At 46.0% G+C, this 14924-nt stretch overlaps 2 protein-coding genes across 2 annotated transcripts in view; both read left to right on the forward strand.

Moving 5' to 3' along the window:
* The window catches only part of LOC148368411 (uncharacterized), a 261108-nt gene that overhangs the window by 43670 nt on the left and 202514 nt on the right, over positions 1-14924 (forward strand). The window lies entirely within an intron of this gene.
* On the forward strand, positions 7979-14536 carry LOC148368416 (uncharacterized). Its single transcript, XM_088330431.1, has 2 exons — positions 7979-8271; positions 12393-14536. Exons 1-2 carry the CDS (start codon positions 8163-8165, stop codon positions 14129-14131), a joined length of 1848 nt encoding a protein of 615 aa, XP_088186557.1. The 5' UTR covers positions 7979-8162; the 3' UTR covers positions 14132-14536.

The raw sequence follows: 14924 nt of genomic DNA on the forward strand, positions 1-14924 counted from the left end.
ATTTACTTAGAGTGGAAGCTTGAAGAAACTCATTAGAACCCACACCGGTGAGAGGCCTGTGACTTGTTGACCTTGTGGTAAAAAAAAATCATCCATATCGGGCATCAGAAATTACACATCAGAAACCAACTGGCGAGACAACTTTTGCCTGCTCGGTTTGTGGTCAAACATTCACTGAAAGTGGGTGCTTAAAAACCACTTAATTGACCAAGTATCATACAGCCAGTCTATAGGAACATAACTGCCACAAAACCATTTCCCCTCACCTTTTTCCAACCACTGACTCTGCCAACAAATCAAAAAACCCACATTTATCCACAGGAATTGAGCAGACCCTCCAGCTGAATAATAAAGATTTGAAACCCCAAAGTCTTCATATGGATTCAAAAGATTATTGATTTGCATATGTGTCATGTTTCTTGATAGATGATCTATTTCATTGTCTGTCTGCATAAAATTTTGCCTGTTATCAACAATTATGAAACAATAAGATCGCCGACCTAGGTACCCAGGGTTGTGGCCTGGTCTCACCAGAGTCCCAAAGCTTGGAGAGCCTTTCTCCGTCCCTGTCGTCCGGATGACAACAATCCCCGTGAAGTCCACTGCCAAAAGAGATAAGAACCTTTATTTCTTCATCTTCCTGGTTGGCCATGTGCTGCTTCTCACACACCTCTCCACTGAGGGACATTTTGTTCTCAAAAGTACACAAAAAGGGTTAGTGCAACAGCCTCTTTGGTGTTTTGGGCAAATATCCCATGTTGGTGCGCTATGAAAACAATCCCTGATCATTGAAATGAGTCTATTATCTTAAAACCGGGTTCACTGATCAGTACTGTTAACCTGTTGCATCATTTCCTCCCCCTTGCTTAGAATGATTGTGTCAACAATGTGCTTTATTCTTTTGTTTGATTCAATTTTGTCATGTGAATAAAACGTGGTCTAATAAAATCAAACCGATGTCATTTTTCTTCTGGACTGATAAATCACTATCCCTATCAATGATCTTCAAAATCGATCATTTGAAGCTGAAAATACTTTGTTTTTAAAGTTGGACCCTTCATGATCGATGCTAGACACAGGCTATTTCAAATGAATGCGTGTCGGAAACCGAGAGTGTTGAAGATAAGACCAATTTGTTGAATCGTCTCATACGTGTTCAAAGAAATGCAGGAATCAAAATGACGCAAGAGGGAGTTCTTTTTTATTGATACACAATTTCAACAAGAGACTCAGCGAATCAAAGATATGCGTGTGTCTTTATAGTTTTCAACATAGCACGTGTACCCGGTTTGGCCCCGTCCCTTTTCACGCCTGAAGGCGTATATGCTCAGGGTTCCGTCCTTGACTCAGCCTCTTGGCTGAGAGCAAGTGTCTCGGCCCCTTGACTTTGTGGCGTATTATGATTTGACCGATAACGGATAATGGATAATTGATAAAGAATATAGAACAATAAACCTTATAAAATCCACCCCCTTATTTGGAAGTGTTCTTAAGTTTATGCCAGTTTATGTCACATTGCCCTTTGCCGTTATCTGTTGTCCTCCCTTAAGGAGGATTGTTTATCCGCCGAGACCTTCCCGAGATGTAAACAACATTTCTCCCAACTGTAAGCAAGTATTTCTACATTTCTTTCTAAATGTATGCAAATCTATTCTAAAAATGCAAGTTTATTTTCTACAACAAGAGCACCACCTGCTGACCGAATTGCTAACCACCAAATTCAATTCTGAACCAAATAAATATAATTGAAAGCCATTTGTTAATGTATTGTTATTTTGGCCATTCAAGAGTCAGAAATCATTTTATGAGTGATGACTTTTGCCAGAACTGAAACTTAACTATGTGTTAACTCAAGACAAAACAAAAAAGGGACTTGGATTTTCCTGGACCAAAATCAAGTTCAGACTCGAAATCACCATGACCACATTGTAAGACAACATTAAACTGAAATATGAACTGCTATGAGTATATATGTAACTGCTGTGTAGCCGTCCCCCAAGGATCCCCATTCAGGCTGGACTGGATGATGAGGCTTTTATTAGAGCTTCTGCAATGAGCGACACAACATACGCACACCATGTGGTTAGCACCTCTGCTGGCTCTCAACATCTATAAGGGGAATTAGCATTTTAGTAGAGTATAACATACGGCAAAACTAACATAAATAACCCCCCCCCCAAAAATGTAAATAAATCCAAACAGCTTGACAATATCAATTACATTACTGTGTATGTTGCAAAATTTGTCAGTCGCGGTTTTAATGTTGTCAGTTCACTTTTTGTGGAGGCAGCTCCTGATCTGGGTCCACTGTGTGATTTGATTTTGTGGTCCGAATTTATTTCTAAATGATACCTCGGTATGAACTCTGTTCTTACCTAAAAAAATGTATTATAAATTCATAGTAGATGCAGTTTTACATGAATATTAAACAGGTTACGGGTTAAGCGTATTTACTGATCCTTTGTCTGTATATTAATTATTTCCATTTTTTTAGGCCTGTATTCGAAAGAAGCGATGGAGAACTATTGATCCTTAGAAGCTCACACTTTCTTCATTTCTGGATGGGTTCAGACAGTTTTTCACATCACTACGACGACAGGTCACTTCATGCTCAAAGCAGATGTTAAACCTTCATGGCGTGTAACGGATGAACCTTGCCACCCTTGGGTTTGTTTGAGCAGAGCTGGTTCTGTGATCAACGCTCACTGAGACTGTAAAGCAGGTTTGGGGGAAACATGTTCTTGTGTAGGTGCTCTTTTATTGAATGTGGAGGCAGCTGTTCGCCTTGGTCTCACTGCAACAGTGAGATCTTGGGCCATTAACTGTTTTTTTGCTAAAAAAAAGTTACAAATGTACAAAGAATAGAATTTACTTTTTTATTGTCATTCTTTGTAACCGTGCACACAGTACGAAATGTCGATACACCTGACCCGTACAGTTAAACTGTAGCGAGCCGAAATATTTCCGATCAGGACTCTTCCTCTTATTAGACGTACACCCGTTTACACAGCAACTTTTCGCCATTATTCTAGTCAGACTCAAAAATAACGTTTTTCCCCCAAACAAAGGTGGCGGCGCCGGTGGATTGCTTTGTCACGTGACCAAGTGCCCGGATGTCCGACTTCCTCCATCGTGGCTAACCTTTAGCTCGAGACTGCTAACAATATCCGCATTCCGGTCATAAAATCAAAGGCTTGTAGCGAGCAGAGACGGGAGTCGTAGGCAGAGTGTCAAACAAAGGTGCCAACGAAAGCTGCTTTAATGACATTTAAACTTGCAATCACAAAACAAACACGAGAGTGGCTCGAGCCGGCCGAATTAAGAGTCCCCCTAGGAACTCGCTAACTAAACAATGGTTCCGTGGGTGAATTATGTAAAACCCACTACACAAGCCCCCCCAGAATTCACCCATAGTCAAAGTCTCTGTGCCTGGTTGGGACGCTGACCCGGCCACTGCGGGTACAAGGAGCTGGAACAGCGGGGGGGTGAGAGCTTGTGGACTCAGTTGGAGAGCCCACAGGTGCTGGGGGCGGAGGGTCAGAGTGGGTACCCACGGGGCCGGAGGGTCGTGTCGCAGGAGGACGGCCGCGCCGTGGGGCTTGGGCCAGTTCCAATGGCTTGGACATATCCATGTGGGCAGGCTTAACCCTGTCCACGGAGACAGTCTCTGGCCTACCACCGATGTCCACGACCATGGTCTTGTCACCATGCTGCAGGACCTTAAACGGTCCATCATAAGGAGGGCGCAATGGTCCGCGGTGGGCATCGTGGCGAATGAAAACAAAACCAGCCGAGCGCAGGTTGGAGGGAACCCGTGAAACTGGCCTGCCGTGTCGCGATGTGGGGATAGGCACAAACGCTCCTGCAGTGCCCTGCAAGATGGACTTCTCCCTGGATGCAGCCCAGGGTGTCGTTGGGTCTGGGATGAAATCACCTGGCACCCGCAGCACTTGACCGTAAACCAACTCAGCTGAAGAGCACTGAAGGTCCTCTTTGGGAGCGGTCCTCAGTCCCAGCATGACCCAGGGTAGCTTATCGACCCAGTCCCCATCGGTCAGGCTGGCGCGCAGGGCCGCTTTCATCGAGCGGTGGAACCGCTCGCACAACCCGTTAGCCTGGGGGTGGTAGGCAGTGGTGCGGTGAAGTTTGACTCCCAGGCTCTCGGCAACCGTGTTCCACACCTCGGAGGTGAACTGTGCGCCCCTGTCAGATGAGAGATCTGCAGGGGGTCCAAAACGGGCGACCCATGTGCCGATGAACGCCCGGGCCACATCGACAGCTGAGGTGGAAGTCAGCGGAACTGCTTCAGGCCAACGGGTCGTCCTGTCCACCATCGTCAGGAGGTAAGTGAAACCGTGTGAAGGGGGCAGTGGGCCCACCAGGTCAATGTTAACGTGGTCAAACTTCCGTTCGGGGATGGCGAATGGTACCAATGGGGCCTTGATGTGACGGTACACTTTGGCGCGTTGACATGCCACGCATGAGTCGACCCAGTCCCGGACGTCCTTTCTCATCCCTTTCCACACAAACTTCTGGGCCACTAGCTTAATGGATGCTTTCCTGCCAGGATGAGACAGGCCGTGTATTGCCTCAAAAACAGCCCGACGCCAGCCAGCAGGGACAAGCGGCCTAGGCCAACCCATGGAGAGGTCACAACAAAGCTTGGCCCCTGAGTCTCCGACCGCAACCTCCTCCAGCCGCAAACCAGTGTCTGAGCTCTTGAGCGTTTGGATGCCGTTATCAGAAGCCTGGTCCACACTCATACTGGAATAATCAAGCCCCAATTGCACAGCGCTGATGGTTGCTCTGGACAGGCAATCCGCAACCACGTTGGACTTCCCAGCAATGTGCCTGATGTCAGTCGTGTATTCCGATATGAATGACAGCTGGCGCTGCTGGCGGGCGGACCACGGTTCGGACATCTTGGACATGGAGAACGTAAGAGGCTTATGATCAACAAAGACGATGAACTCACGGCCCTCCAAGATGAAACGGAAGTGGCGGATCGCCAACCAGATGGCAAGTAGTTCTCTGTCGAATGCACTGTATTTACGTTCTCTGGGGACCAGCTGGCGACTAAAAAAGGCGAGTGGCTGCCAAGCATTGTCAACCCACTGCTCGAACACGGCACCCACTGCTAGGTCTGATGCGTCTGTAGTCAGTGCGACTGGGGCTCCGGGAGCTGGGTGAGCCAGCATGGCTGCCTGGCACAGCGCGGTTTTTGTGTCCTCGAATGCCTTGGTCCTCTCAGCGGTCCATTCAACAGCTTGATTGGGTGACCTACCCTTGAGGGCCTCGTAGAGTGGGCGCATGACATCAGCGGCTCGGCGAATAAACCTATGGTAGAATGTCACCATGCCGAGAAACTCCCTGAGGCCCCGTGCTGTTGGCGGCAGAGAAAGGTAGAGACAGCCTCTACCTTAGACGGTAGGGGGGAAGCCCCATCCTTGGTGATGAGATGCCCAAGGAAGTGGATGGAGGGTACGCCAAAAACACATTTCGCGGGATTTATAATCAGGCCATGCTGACTGAGCTTGGTGAAGAGGTCTCTGAGGTGCTCAAAGTGTTCCTCTTCTGAGGAGCTGGCAACAAGGACGTCGTCCAGGTAGACGAACACAAAAGGCATGTCCCTGAGCACTGAATCCATCAGCCTTTGGAAGGACTGAGCGGCATTTTTCAGTCGGAACGGCATCCTGAGAAATTCGAACAACCCAAATGGAGTTATCACGGCCGTCTTCGGTATATCTGAGCGATGCACTGGCAGTTGGTGGTATCCCCGCACTAGGTCCACCTTGGAAAAGAGAAGTTTGCCCGCCAGGTGTGCAGAGAAGTCTTGAATGTGCGGGACTGGGTAACGGTCGGGCGTGGTAGCCTCGTTAAGGCGGCGATAGTCCCCGCATGGGCGCCAGCCACCGCCTGGTTTCGGGACCATGTGTAGTGGAGAGGCCCAGGGGCTGTCTGATCGGCGAATGATGCCGAGACGTTCCATGTTCGCAAATTCAGATTTAGCAGCTGCTAGTCTGTCTGGAATGAGTCGTCGGGCCCTGGCATGAACAGGGGGCCCCTTGGTCTCAATGTGGTGCTCAACCCCATGTCTGGTCGTGGAGGCTGAGAAGGTGGGCTTTGCCAGACTGGGGAATTCAGCGAGGAGCCGGTGTTAAATATCACCGTCCAAGAGAGAGCTGGACAGACCCTCAAAATTCCCTTTGTCGCGGACACACGCGAGAGGAGAAATTCAATGCGTCAACGAGGCGGCCATTTTTCACATCGACGAGTAATCCATTGGCACACAGAAAATCTGCACCAAGAAGAGGAAAAGCAATATCCGCAGTGACAAAGTCCCATGTAAACTGCTGACCCCCAAAACACACGTCCACTGTCCGTGTCCCGTATGTGCGGATGGGGGTGTCATTGGCAGAAGTTAATGGAGGTCCATGTGTTCCCCCCGCACATCGTCCACATTGGCAGGGAGGACGCTCCTCTGGGCGCCGGTGTCACACAAGAACTTTTGGCCGGAGATGGCGTCCCGGATGAACAGTAGCCGGTTTCTTGCGCCTGCACTCACGGCCGCTACAGAGTGCAGGCCTTGAAGTTTCCCGTCGCGTTGGAGGTGCAAGGGGGACGGCACTTCTTGGCCTTGGACCCAAAACGTGCATGGTAGTAACACAGACCTGACACCTTCTGATCGTCAGTGGCCGCGCGTGCCTTGCTGGCTGGGGGCGTCGCACTTGATGGTGTGTAGGTGCGTGTAGGGGCCAGCACCTCATGTATGTATCAATGCGTGGCCAGGAAAAACCGGTCCGCTTCCTCTGCCAATGCACGCGGATCTGTAATGGTTGTATTCGCAAGCACCGTCTGGACATGCGGCGGCATGTGACGCAGAAACAGTTCAATGAAAATAAAATTTGGCTCTTCGGTGCCAAGCAAGTTTAACATCATTTCCATGTGATCCGATGGCTTACTGTCTCCTAAGCCCTGAATAGCAAGGAGGCGTCGAGCACGCTCAGAACGCGACAGTTCAAAGGTTCTGAGGAGATATGCCTTCAGTCCCTTATATTTATCCAGTTCAGGAGGGGATGTGATGAAACTCACCGCTCTGGCTGCAGTTGAGCTCCCCAAAGCAGACACCACGTGGTAATAGCGAGAGTCATCATTAGTGATTCCGTGCAGGGTGAATTGAGCCTCTGCTTGTGCGAACCACGTTAACGCCGATGACTCCCAGAACTCAGGGAGCTTGAGAACGGGCGCGTATGCCATGACGGTATGCTCAGTATTATGCACAGCCTCGGAAACTTCCACGAGACTAATGTCGGGGTCACCAATGTAGCGAGCAGAGACGGGAGTCGTAGGCGGAGTGTCAAACAAAGGTGCCAACGAAAGCTGCTTTAATGACATTTAAACTTGCAATCACAAAACAAACACGAGAGCGGCTCGAGCCGGCCGAATTAAGAGTCCCCCTAGGAACTCGCTAACTAAACAATGGTTCCGTGGGTGAATTATGTAAAACCCACTACAGGCTAAACTAAATCTTCCCCCTACCAGCAATTGGCACTGTTGGACGTGTCATTGCAGGACACTTATACACAAACTGTACAAACATATTTCAGCCGGAATTTCATCAAAATTAAAGTTATTATGACACCTGTTACACAGTGTCAAATTTGTACTTCTATAATGGTTTATAAAAATTGTTGTTTTTTTTAGAAGTATTCTTTGGTTTAAAATATTTTTAAGTTAATTGTTCGTTATAAAAGCAAGTGTAAATGTTCATAACAACAAGTTACCCACATGAAAATCAGTTTTAAAATGAGCAGGTTGTAATTTTTTTTCAATGTACATCCATTGCACGAAGTTGCCCCTACCAAAATGGCCGCCACGTAGGCACGCTAGTTAGTGGGCTGCTACAGCACGCCGAGCTATCCAGCCTTCTGTTTGTATCTGTGTCCCACAATACACTGCGGCGGGGTTTCGAATGAGAAGCTGGCATGGCTACTGAACAAGAATTGTCGAGAAAACTACCATAAGTCCTGTAGATGACTTAAAACGACGTAAACTCGACAGAAGAATCACTTTGCTGTCCTTTTGGAAGGTTTGTTCTTTTTACTCCCGAGTTGGAGCGACACCTCGTGGCGTTTTTTTGTTTAGCTTCAAACGCAGAGAAAATGTGCTCCAGTGAGGAAGGACCTCTCAAAGAGAAGCTTCTGGGAACCAAAATGGAGACCGAGCGAGAACGTCGACGACCGTACGCTGTTTCCAAGCAGCTCGGGGCAGGTTGGTCATTTTTGCTTCTGCTACATCCTTGACATCAGGGGCGTTACCAGTGGGGGGTGGCCGGTCCCTCACCCACGGGCACGCTCTGCCCACCCAAAGAAAAGTGGATGTAGTAATGATGGCTGTTTGGGCAGCGCATACGTCATCTCGTAAATAATTGTGTATGTCACTGGACACTAGCTTGGACTCTTCTGCTCCCTCAGCACACAGGGTGCGTATCAGTCCCCACGGAGGGAGCAGCCCCTCCCAGCATATTGATTCGTAGTAGTGACAGGAATTCTTTTTATAGAGAAGCAACTCTTTCGGCTTGACTGACCAAAATTAGACAGCTCTTTTCGGCTCAGAACTGGCTCTTTAGATTGCTTTTGTTGCTTTAATGCATATATGACAAATTGTTATGTAACATTATGCACAAAATGACTTAAAAGGGGAAACAATTCAGCAAAAAAAAAAAAAAACACAAAATAGACTAAAATTGAAAAATAGACACCATCTCCTGTTCTTAAACCTACACGAGGGCAAATAATACAGATATTCTCAACATAAAACATAGGTTATTCATATGCTATAGAATAGAAGTGTGTTTAAGGCCTATATTGAAACAGTTCCACTGAGGTTGCAGATCAAATCTTAGGGGACTGAGCATTCCACAGCACCGGGGCCCGAATGGAGAACGCTCTCGAACCTGCGGATCTCTTCTTGGCTCTTGGGATAAGTTGAGGCTTATGAACTAGGGTTTGAGCCCCATATTAGGGCTCTCAACTAAATGTGTTTGGGCGGCAGTGGCTCAGGAGGCAGAGTCGTCGTCTTGGGATCAATAGATCGCAGTTCGAATCCCGGCTCCTCCGTGTTACATGTCGAAGTGTCCTTGGGTAAGACACTGAGCCCCTAATACCCCCAATAAGCAGGTTAGCGCCTTACATGGCTGCACAGCCGCTATTTGGAAATGTAGAGCACAATGTAAAGCGCTTTGGGAAGTCTTGACTGAAAAGTGCTATATAAATGCAGATCATTTCATATAGGTTTCCAAAAAATGGGAAAAAAAGGTTTAGGGCAGGGGTTACAGCTAGCGTAAGGTGTAAGGCTAAGGTTACAGTCTGAAACAGGGATAGGTCTAAAGTTAAGTGAAGGATTATTTGCGAGGGTTTTGGCTGCAATTTAGAATTTTCAACTATTTTAGGGTTCCAAAACAAGGTTAGGGTCTGACACTAAGGATTAGGCTCCCGTTCTTTTGATCTGGTGTCTTTGGACAGCTCTTTGTTCTTCGGCATGTTACAAGTTCAAGTCTTACCTCAAACAGGTGCATCATGTTCAGCAGGGTTGGGTAGGGTTACTTTAACTGGATTACTTTCAATGACTTTTGGATGACTCCAATACCAAATATGCTAATAAAAGACAAAAGAAACTAAATATTAAGTTTTAAAGCCAACCTTCAAAAACACCCCCTCGCTCCTGTCACAGTTTCTGCCTACCTACGTTTTATATTGTGTAAATATAAAAATATTTGGTTTCACATTGGTAATTGCCGTACTTTTAAACTTAATGTTATTTTTTTGAATTCAATGTTACTTTTAAATTCAGTTTTACTCTAATTTCTATGTGTATAGGTGCACGAAATGGGGCGGATTTGAATTTGATGACGCTGTGTAATGACATTAATGGCGTTCTATTCAGTTTCCAAATTTGGCTTTCACGTAAATAGAATAAGGGTTCTGGTTAATAAACAAATGGAATAGTGAAATATCGTTGTAGAAAGTAGATAATAAGTAAGGACAAGGAAAGTTGAACCTGAAATGAATTTGAAGCAAACAGTTTTGGAGCTGACAAGAGCCTATTGTGTGTAGACATCTGGCGGAAATGATGGGATGATGATGTTGCAGGAAGTCACAAGCTGTTTACCGAGTGAGTCGGGGTGGGCGACCATCATGAGTCATCACGAGTTGTTTTGAGCAATACAATAAAGAGTGTTGCCTTTTTGCCATATCTCCTCTCTGCGTATTTTTGGGGGCGACGCCCAACGACGTTTCCTCCAAAAATGGGAGAACTTAAAATGGAATGAGAGCTGGTGTCGAGCGCGATCGCCGGCCGGAAGCGAGAAAAATGAATTTGGAGCGTGCGTTTTCGAGGTGGAAGGCGGATTTCAACATGATTGGTTGACCCTAAGCCAATCCATCACTTTTGGAGTTCAGTCACTTCCTGCTAGTTGAGCCATCTGGCTGCGTTCTTCCTACATTTATAATGTAATAACATCGATATATTTATGAAATTCATATTAATTTTTATTTCAAATAATACTTTTTTAATAATACACATATAAAAACCCAGGAGGGAACACTTAAACCCCAGCAGCCGGCCAGACTCTTCCTATGGTATGGCAAACACTAATGTTGACTGTGTGTTTTCTGTTGATGCCCTTGCATCATCCATTTTGGCCTGGTCAAGGGGATGACCTCATGTGTGGCTCATTCTTATGTTTCTTCATTTTCCTCATGCTGAGATTTTCTTAGTTTTTCCTTGCCCTCGCGTAGGTTTCAGATCATGGGATGTTGTCGTGGTGGTCTTTGCAGCCCTCTGTGACTGTTGCTGATTAGTGCCAGACGTTTCTCTGAAATGGGAAGTGCCGATGCCAGCCGATGTTGGCCATATTGACTCCTTTGAAGGCCTACAGAAAATCTAGCTCTGTGGCTATACGGGCATAAGGCACACCAAAAGGAAGCGTTAACAGTCATCTTTCATGAGACAACAGTTGAACACGTTTTTTTGAAAATACTTGTTTCCTGGAAAACTTCTGAGAAAAATGCCTCCTTGCAAAATGATGCGATTCAGATTCAGATTCAGATTTACTTTATTGTCATTCATTTACACGTGTATACAGAACGAAATGTCGATACATCTGACCCGCACAGTTTATTTGAACGTCAGCCGGGATAGATAAGATTAACCATGTCTTTGTCAGAATTTTAGCGCAGCAGTTTGTCATCTCGCGGTTCGATGCCACTTCCAGTTGTTAAATGGTCTAGTTTATTGTCCAGAGAGCGAACGTTGGAGAGGAAAATGGATGGGAGAGGCATTTTGCAGGGTTTAGCCTAGCTGTTAGCCCAGCCCGACAACCTCGCTTCCTCGTCCGGCAGTCACGCCGCTGTCTTGCCACTCTGCTTCGCTGCTTTGTAGGCCGCTGGGTCTTGTTGACATAGCAGTCCGTGGCTAATAAACACTCCCGAGTGGTCGTAGCACCGAGTGCTTGATGTCTGGATGATCGCATATCCAGCAAAAAAACTGCGATCGTATCTTAATCTGCAGTTCGAGCTGACTTTGTGCGCCGTCAAAACTGAGTCGAAGACTGGGTCTTATGGCCGACGTGTAAAAAACTGTAGCGAGCCGATGTAGCCGCAGCCGAACAGGGGCGCCGCCATATTGCGATTTCGAGCAGAAGTTTCGCCCCGTTGCTTTTTCAACATGAAGAAGAATTTACTTTTATTGTCATTCTTTGTAACCATGCACACAGAACAAAATGTCGATACATTTGACCCGCACAGTTAAACTGTAGCGAGCCGATGCAGCCACAGCCGAACAGGGCGCCGCCATTTTAGCCCCAACTGCTGTGTTGGGAGTCATTAGGTGACCAAACCCCCCAATTCCAAACTTATGCATGAACTTTGCAAGAATTCTCAGCCCCTGATGTCTCGGGTGACGTGATCACATGATTCAGGTTGTCATGGTGATCGCAGGGTCCTACGAAACGTCATCCCAACAAAGGCCCTTGGTCATTCATTTTGGAAAGAATAAAGATTTTAAGCGTTAAAAGTCTGTACTTAACTTTGCATTTCTCGTCACACTGCGCTTATTTGGCATTTACACCGGCGCCTACTCACCGCCCTACAGAGTAATACGGCGAATACAGGAAAAAAACGCGGCACTGAGTGTTGACAAAGGAATCTGATCAAAGCCACTCCTACCATCAAGTGGTGATTTAATTCCTCGAGGCCTAATACTTACTGATCTGCAGCGTCTAAGCCTTTTGAATTTACATTTTGGCACTCGGGGACAAGGTTCTGAAAATGTATGTTACGGCACTGAACGAGTTAAGGGCAATACAAATAAATGTGACTTGTGTCTTTCAGACGTCAGCCAAAAATATCTTCCTACTGCGTGGCAGGAACAAGAATTGCCTGCCGTTAAAATTGAGGAGGAGGATCTGAAGCCTTATCACGTTAAGCAAGAGACAGAGGATGGGGAGCCTGTTGGCATTAAAGAGGAGGACGATTTTCCAGTCTTGCTAGTGACCGAGGTCCGTTCAAACGTCAAAGATCGAGGTCAACCTGAAGATATCGGTTGGCAGGAGCCTCTAAGCATCAGCTTCCATCAACACGTGAAAACGGATGACGACGACTCATCCTACTCTGCTAACGCTGAAGGTGGTTGCACATGTTCTCAGTGTGGGAAAACGTTTCGATTCAAGTCTTATCTGAAGTTGCATATGAAATTCCACGCTGGTGAGAAGCCTTTTTCTTGCTCGGTTTGTGATAAAAGATTCATTGACAAAGGGAGTTTGAAAAAACACACGAGAACCCACACTGGCGAGAAGTCTTTTGCCTGCTCGGTTTGCGATAAAAGATTCACTGCAAGTGGGAGCTTAAAAGTGCACACCAGAACCCATACTGGGGAGAAGCCTTATGCCTGCTCAGTTTGTGATAAAAGATTCTCCCAAAATGGAAAATTGAAATTACACCAACTAACCCACACTGGCGCGAAGCCCTTTTCATGCTCAATTTGTGGTAAAAGATTCACCAAGAGTGGGGACTTAAAAGTGCACACCAGAACCCACACTGGGGAGAAGCGTTTTTCTTGTTCAGTTTGTGATAAAAGATTCAGTGACAGTGGGAGCTTTAAAATCCACACTAGAACCCACACTGGGGAGAAGCCTTACGCCTGCTCAGTTTGTGATAAAAGATTCTCCCAAAATGGAAAATTGAAATTACACCAACTAATCCACACAGGCGAAAAGCCTTTCGCCTGCTCAGTTTGTGGTAAACATTTTACCCAAAATAGACAATTAAAATTACACCAACGAACCCATACGGGCGAGAAGCCTTTCGCCTGCTCAATTTGTGGAAAACGATTTTCTCAGTATAGGGACGTAAAAACACACACACTAAACCACACTGGCGCCAAGCCTTTTTCTTGCTCAGTTTGTGACAAAAGATTCACTCAAAATGGAAAATTGAAATTACACCAACTAACCCACACTGGCGAGAAGCCTTTCGCCTGCTCAGTTTGCGGTAAAAAATTCACCAGAAATGTAGACTTAAAATCACACCAACTAACCCACACTGGCGAGAAGCCTTTCACCTGCTCAGTTTGTGGTAAAAAATTCACACGGAGTGGCGTTTTAAAAATGCACACCAGAACCCACACTGGCGAAAAGCTTTTTTCCTGCTCAATTTGTGGAAAACGATTCTCACACAATGGGAGCTTAAAATCACACCAAAAAACCCACACTGGCGAGAAACCCTTTTCTTGTTCACTTTGCGGTAAAAAATTCACCCGAAATGGACACTTGAAATCACACCAACTAACCCACACTGGCGAGAAGCCTTTTGCCTGCTCAATTTGTGGAAAACGATTCGCCCGAAATGGACACTTGAAATTACACCAACTAACCCACACAGGCGAGAAGCCTTTTTCTTGTTCAGTTTGCGGTAAAACATTCACACAGAGTGAACACTTAAAGAGGCACTTTCGATCCCACACTGGCGAGAAGCCTTTCGCCTGCTCAATTTGTGGAAAAGGATACAGCCAGATTGTTGACTTAAAAACACACACACTAACCCACACTGGCGAGAAGCCTTTTGCCTGCTGAATTTGTGGTAAAAAATGGACCCAAAATAGACAATTGAAATCACACCATTAAAGCCACACTGGCAAGAAGCTTTTTGCCTGCTCAGTTTGTGGTAAAACATTCACACGGAGTGGGGACTTTAAAATGCACAACAGAACCCACACTGGGGAGAAGCCTTTTTCTTATTCTATTTGCGGTAAAAGACTTAAACAGAGTGGAGACTTAAAAAACACATTAGAACCCACACTAGTGAAAAACCTTAGACCTGTTGACTTTGTGGTGAAAAATTCATCCATACCGGCACTACAAATTACACACAAGAACCCACACTGGCGAGAAGTCTTTGACCTGTTGACCCTGTGGTCAAAAAAAATTAATCCATATCGGGCACTAGAAATTACACATCAGAAACCACACTGAGGAGAAAACCTTTGCCTGCTCGGTTTGTGGTCAAACATTCACTGAAAGTGGGGGCTTAAAAAACACTTAATTGACCAAGTATCTCACAGCCAGTCTATAGGAACATAACTGACACAAAACCATTTCCCCTAACCTTTTTCCAACCACTGACTCTGCCAAAAAATAAAAAAACTCACATTTATTCACAGGAATTGAGCAGACCCCCGGCTGAATAATAAAGATTTGAAACCCCAAAGTCTTCATATGGATTGAAAAGATTAATTTGCATATGTGTCATGTTTTTTGATAGATGATCTATTACATTGTCTGTCTGCATAAAATATTGCCTGTTATCAACAATTATAATTATGAAACAATAAGATCGCCGACCTAGGTACCCAGGGTTGTGGCCTGG

This window comes from Urocampus carinirostris, chromosome 3 (genome assembly GCF_059441175.1).
Source record: "Urocampus carinirostris isolate Australia breed hairy pipefish chromosome 3, RoL_Ucar_1.0, whole genome shotgun sequence".
Classification (NCBI taxonomy): domain Eukaryota; kingdom Metazoa; phylum Chordata; class Actinopteri; order Syngnathiformes; family Syngnathidae; genus Urocampus; species Urocampus carinirostris.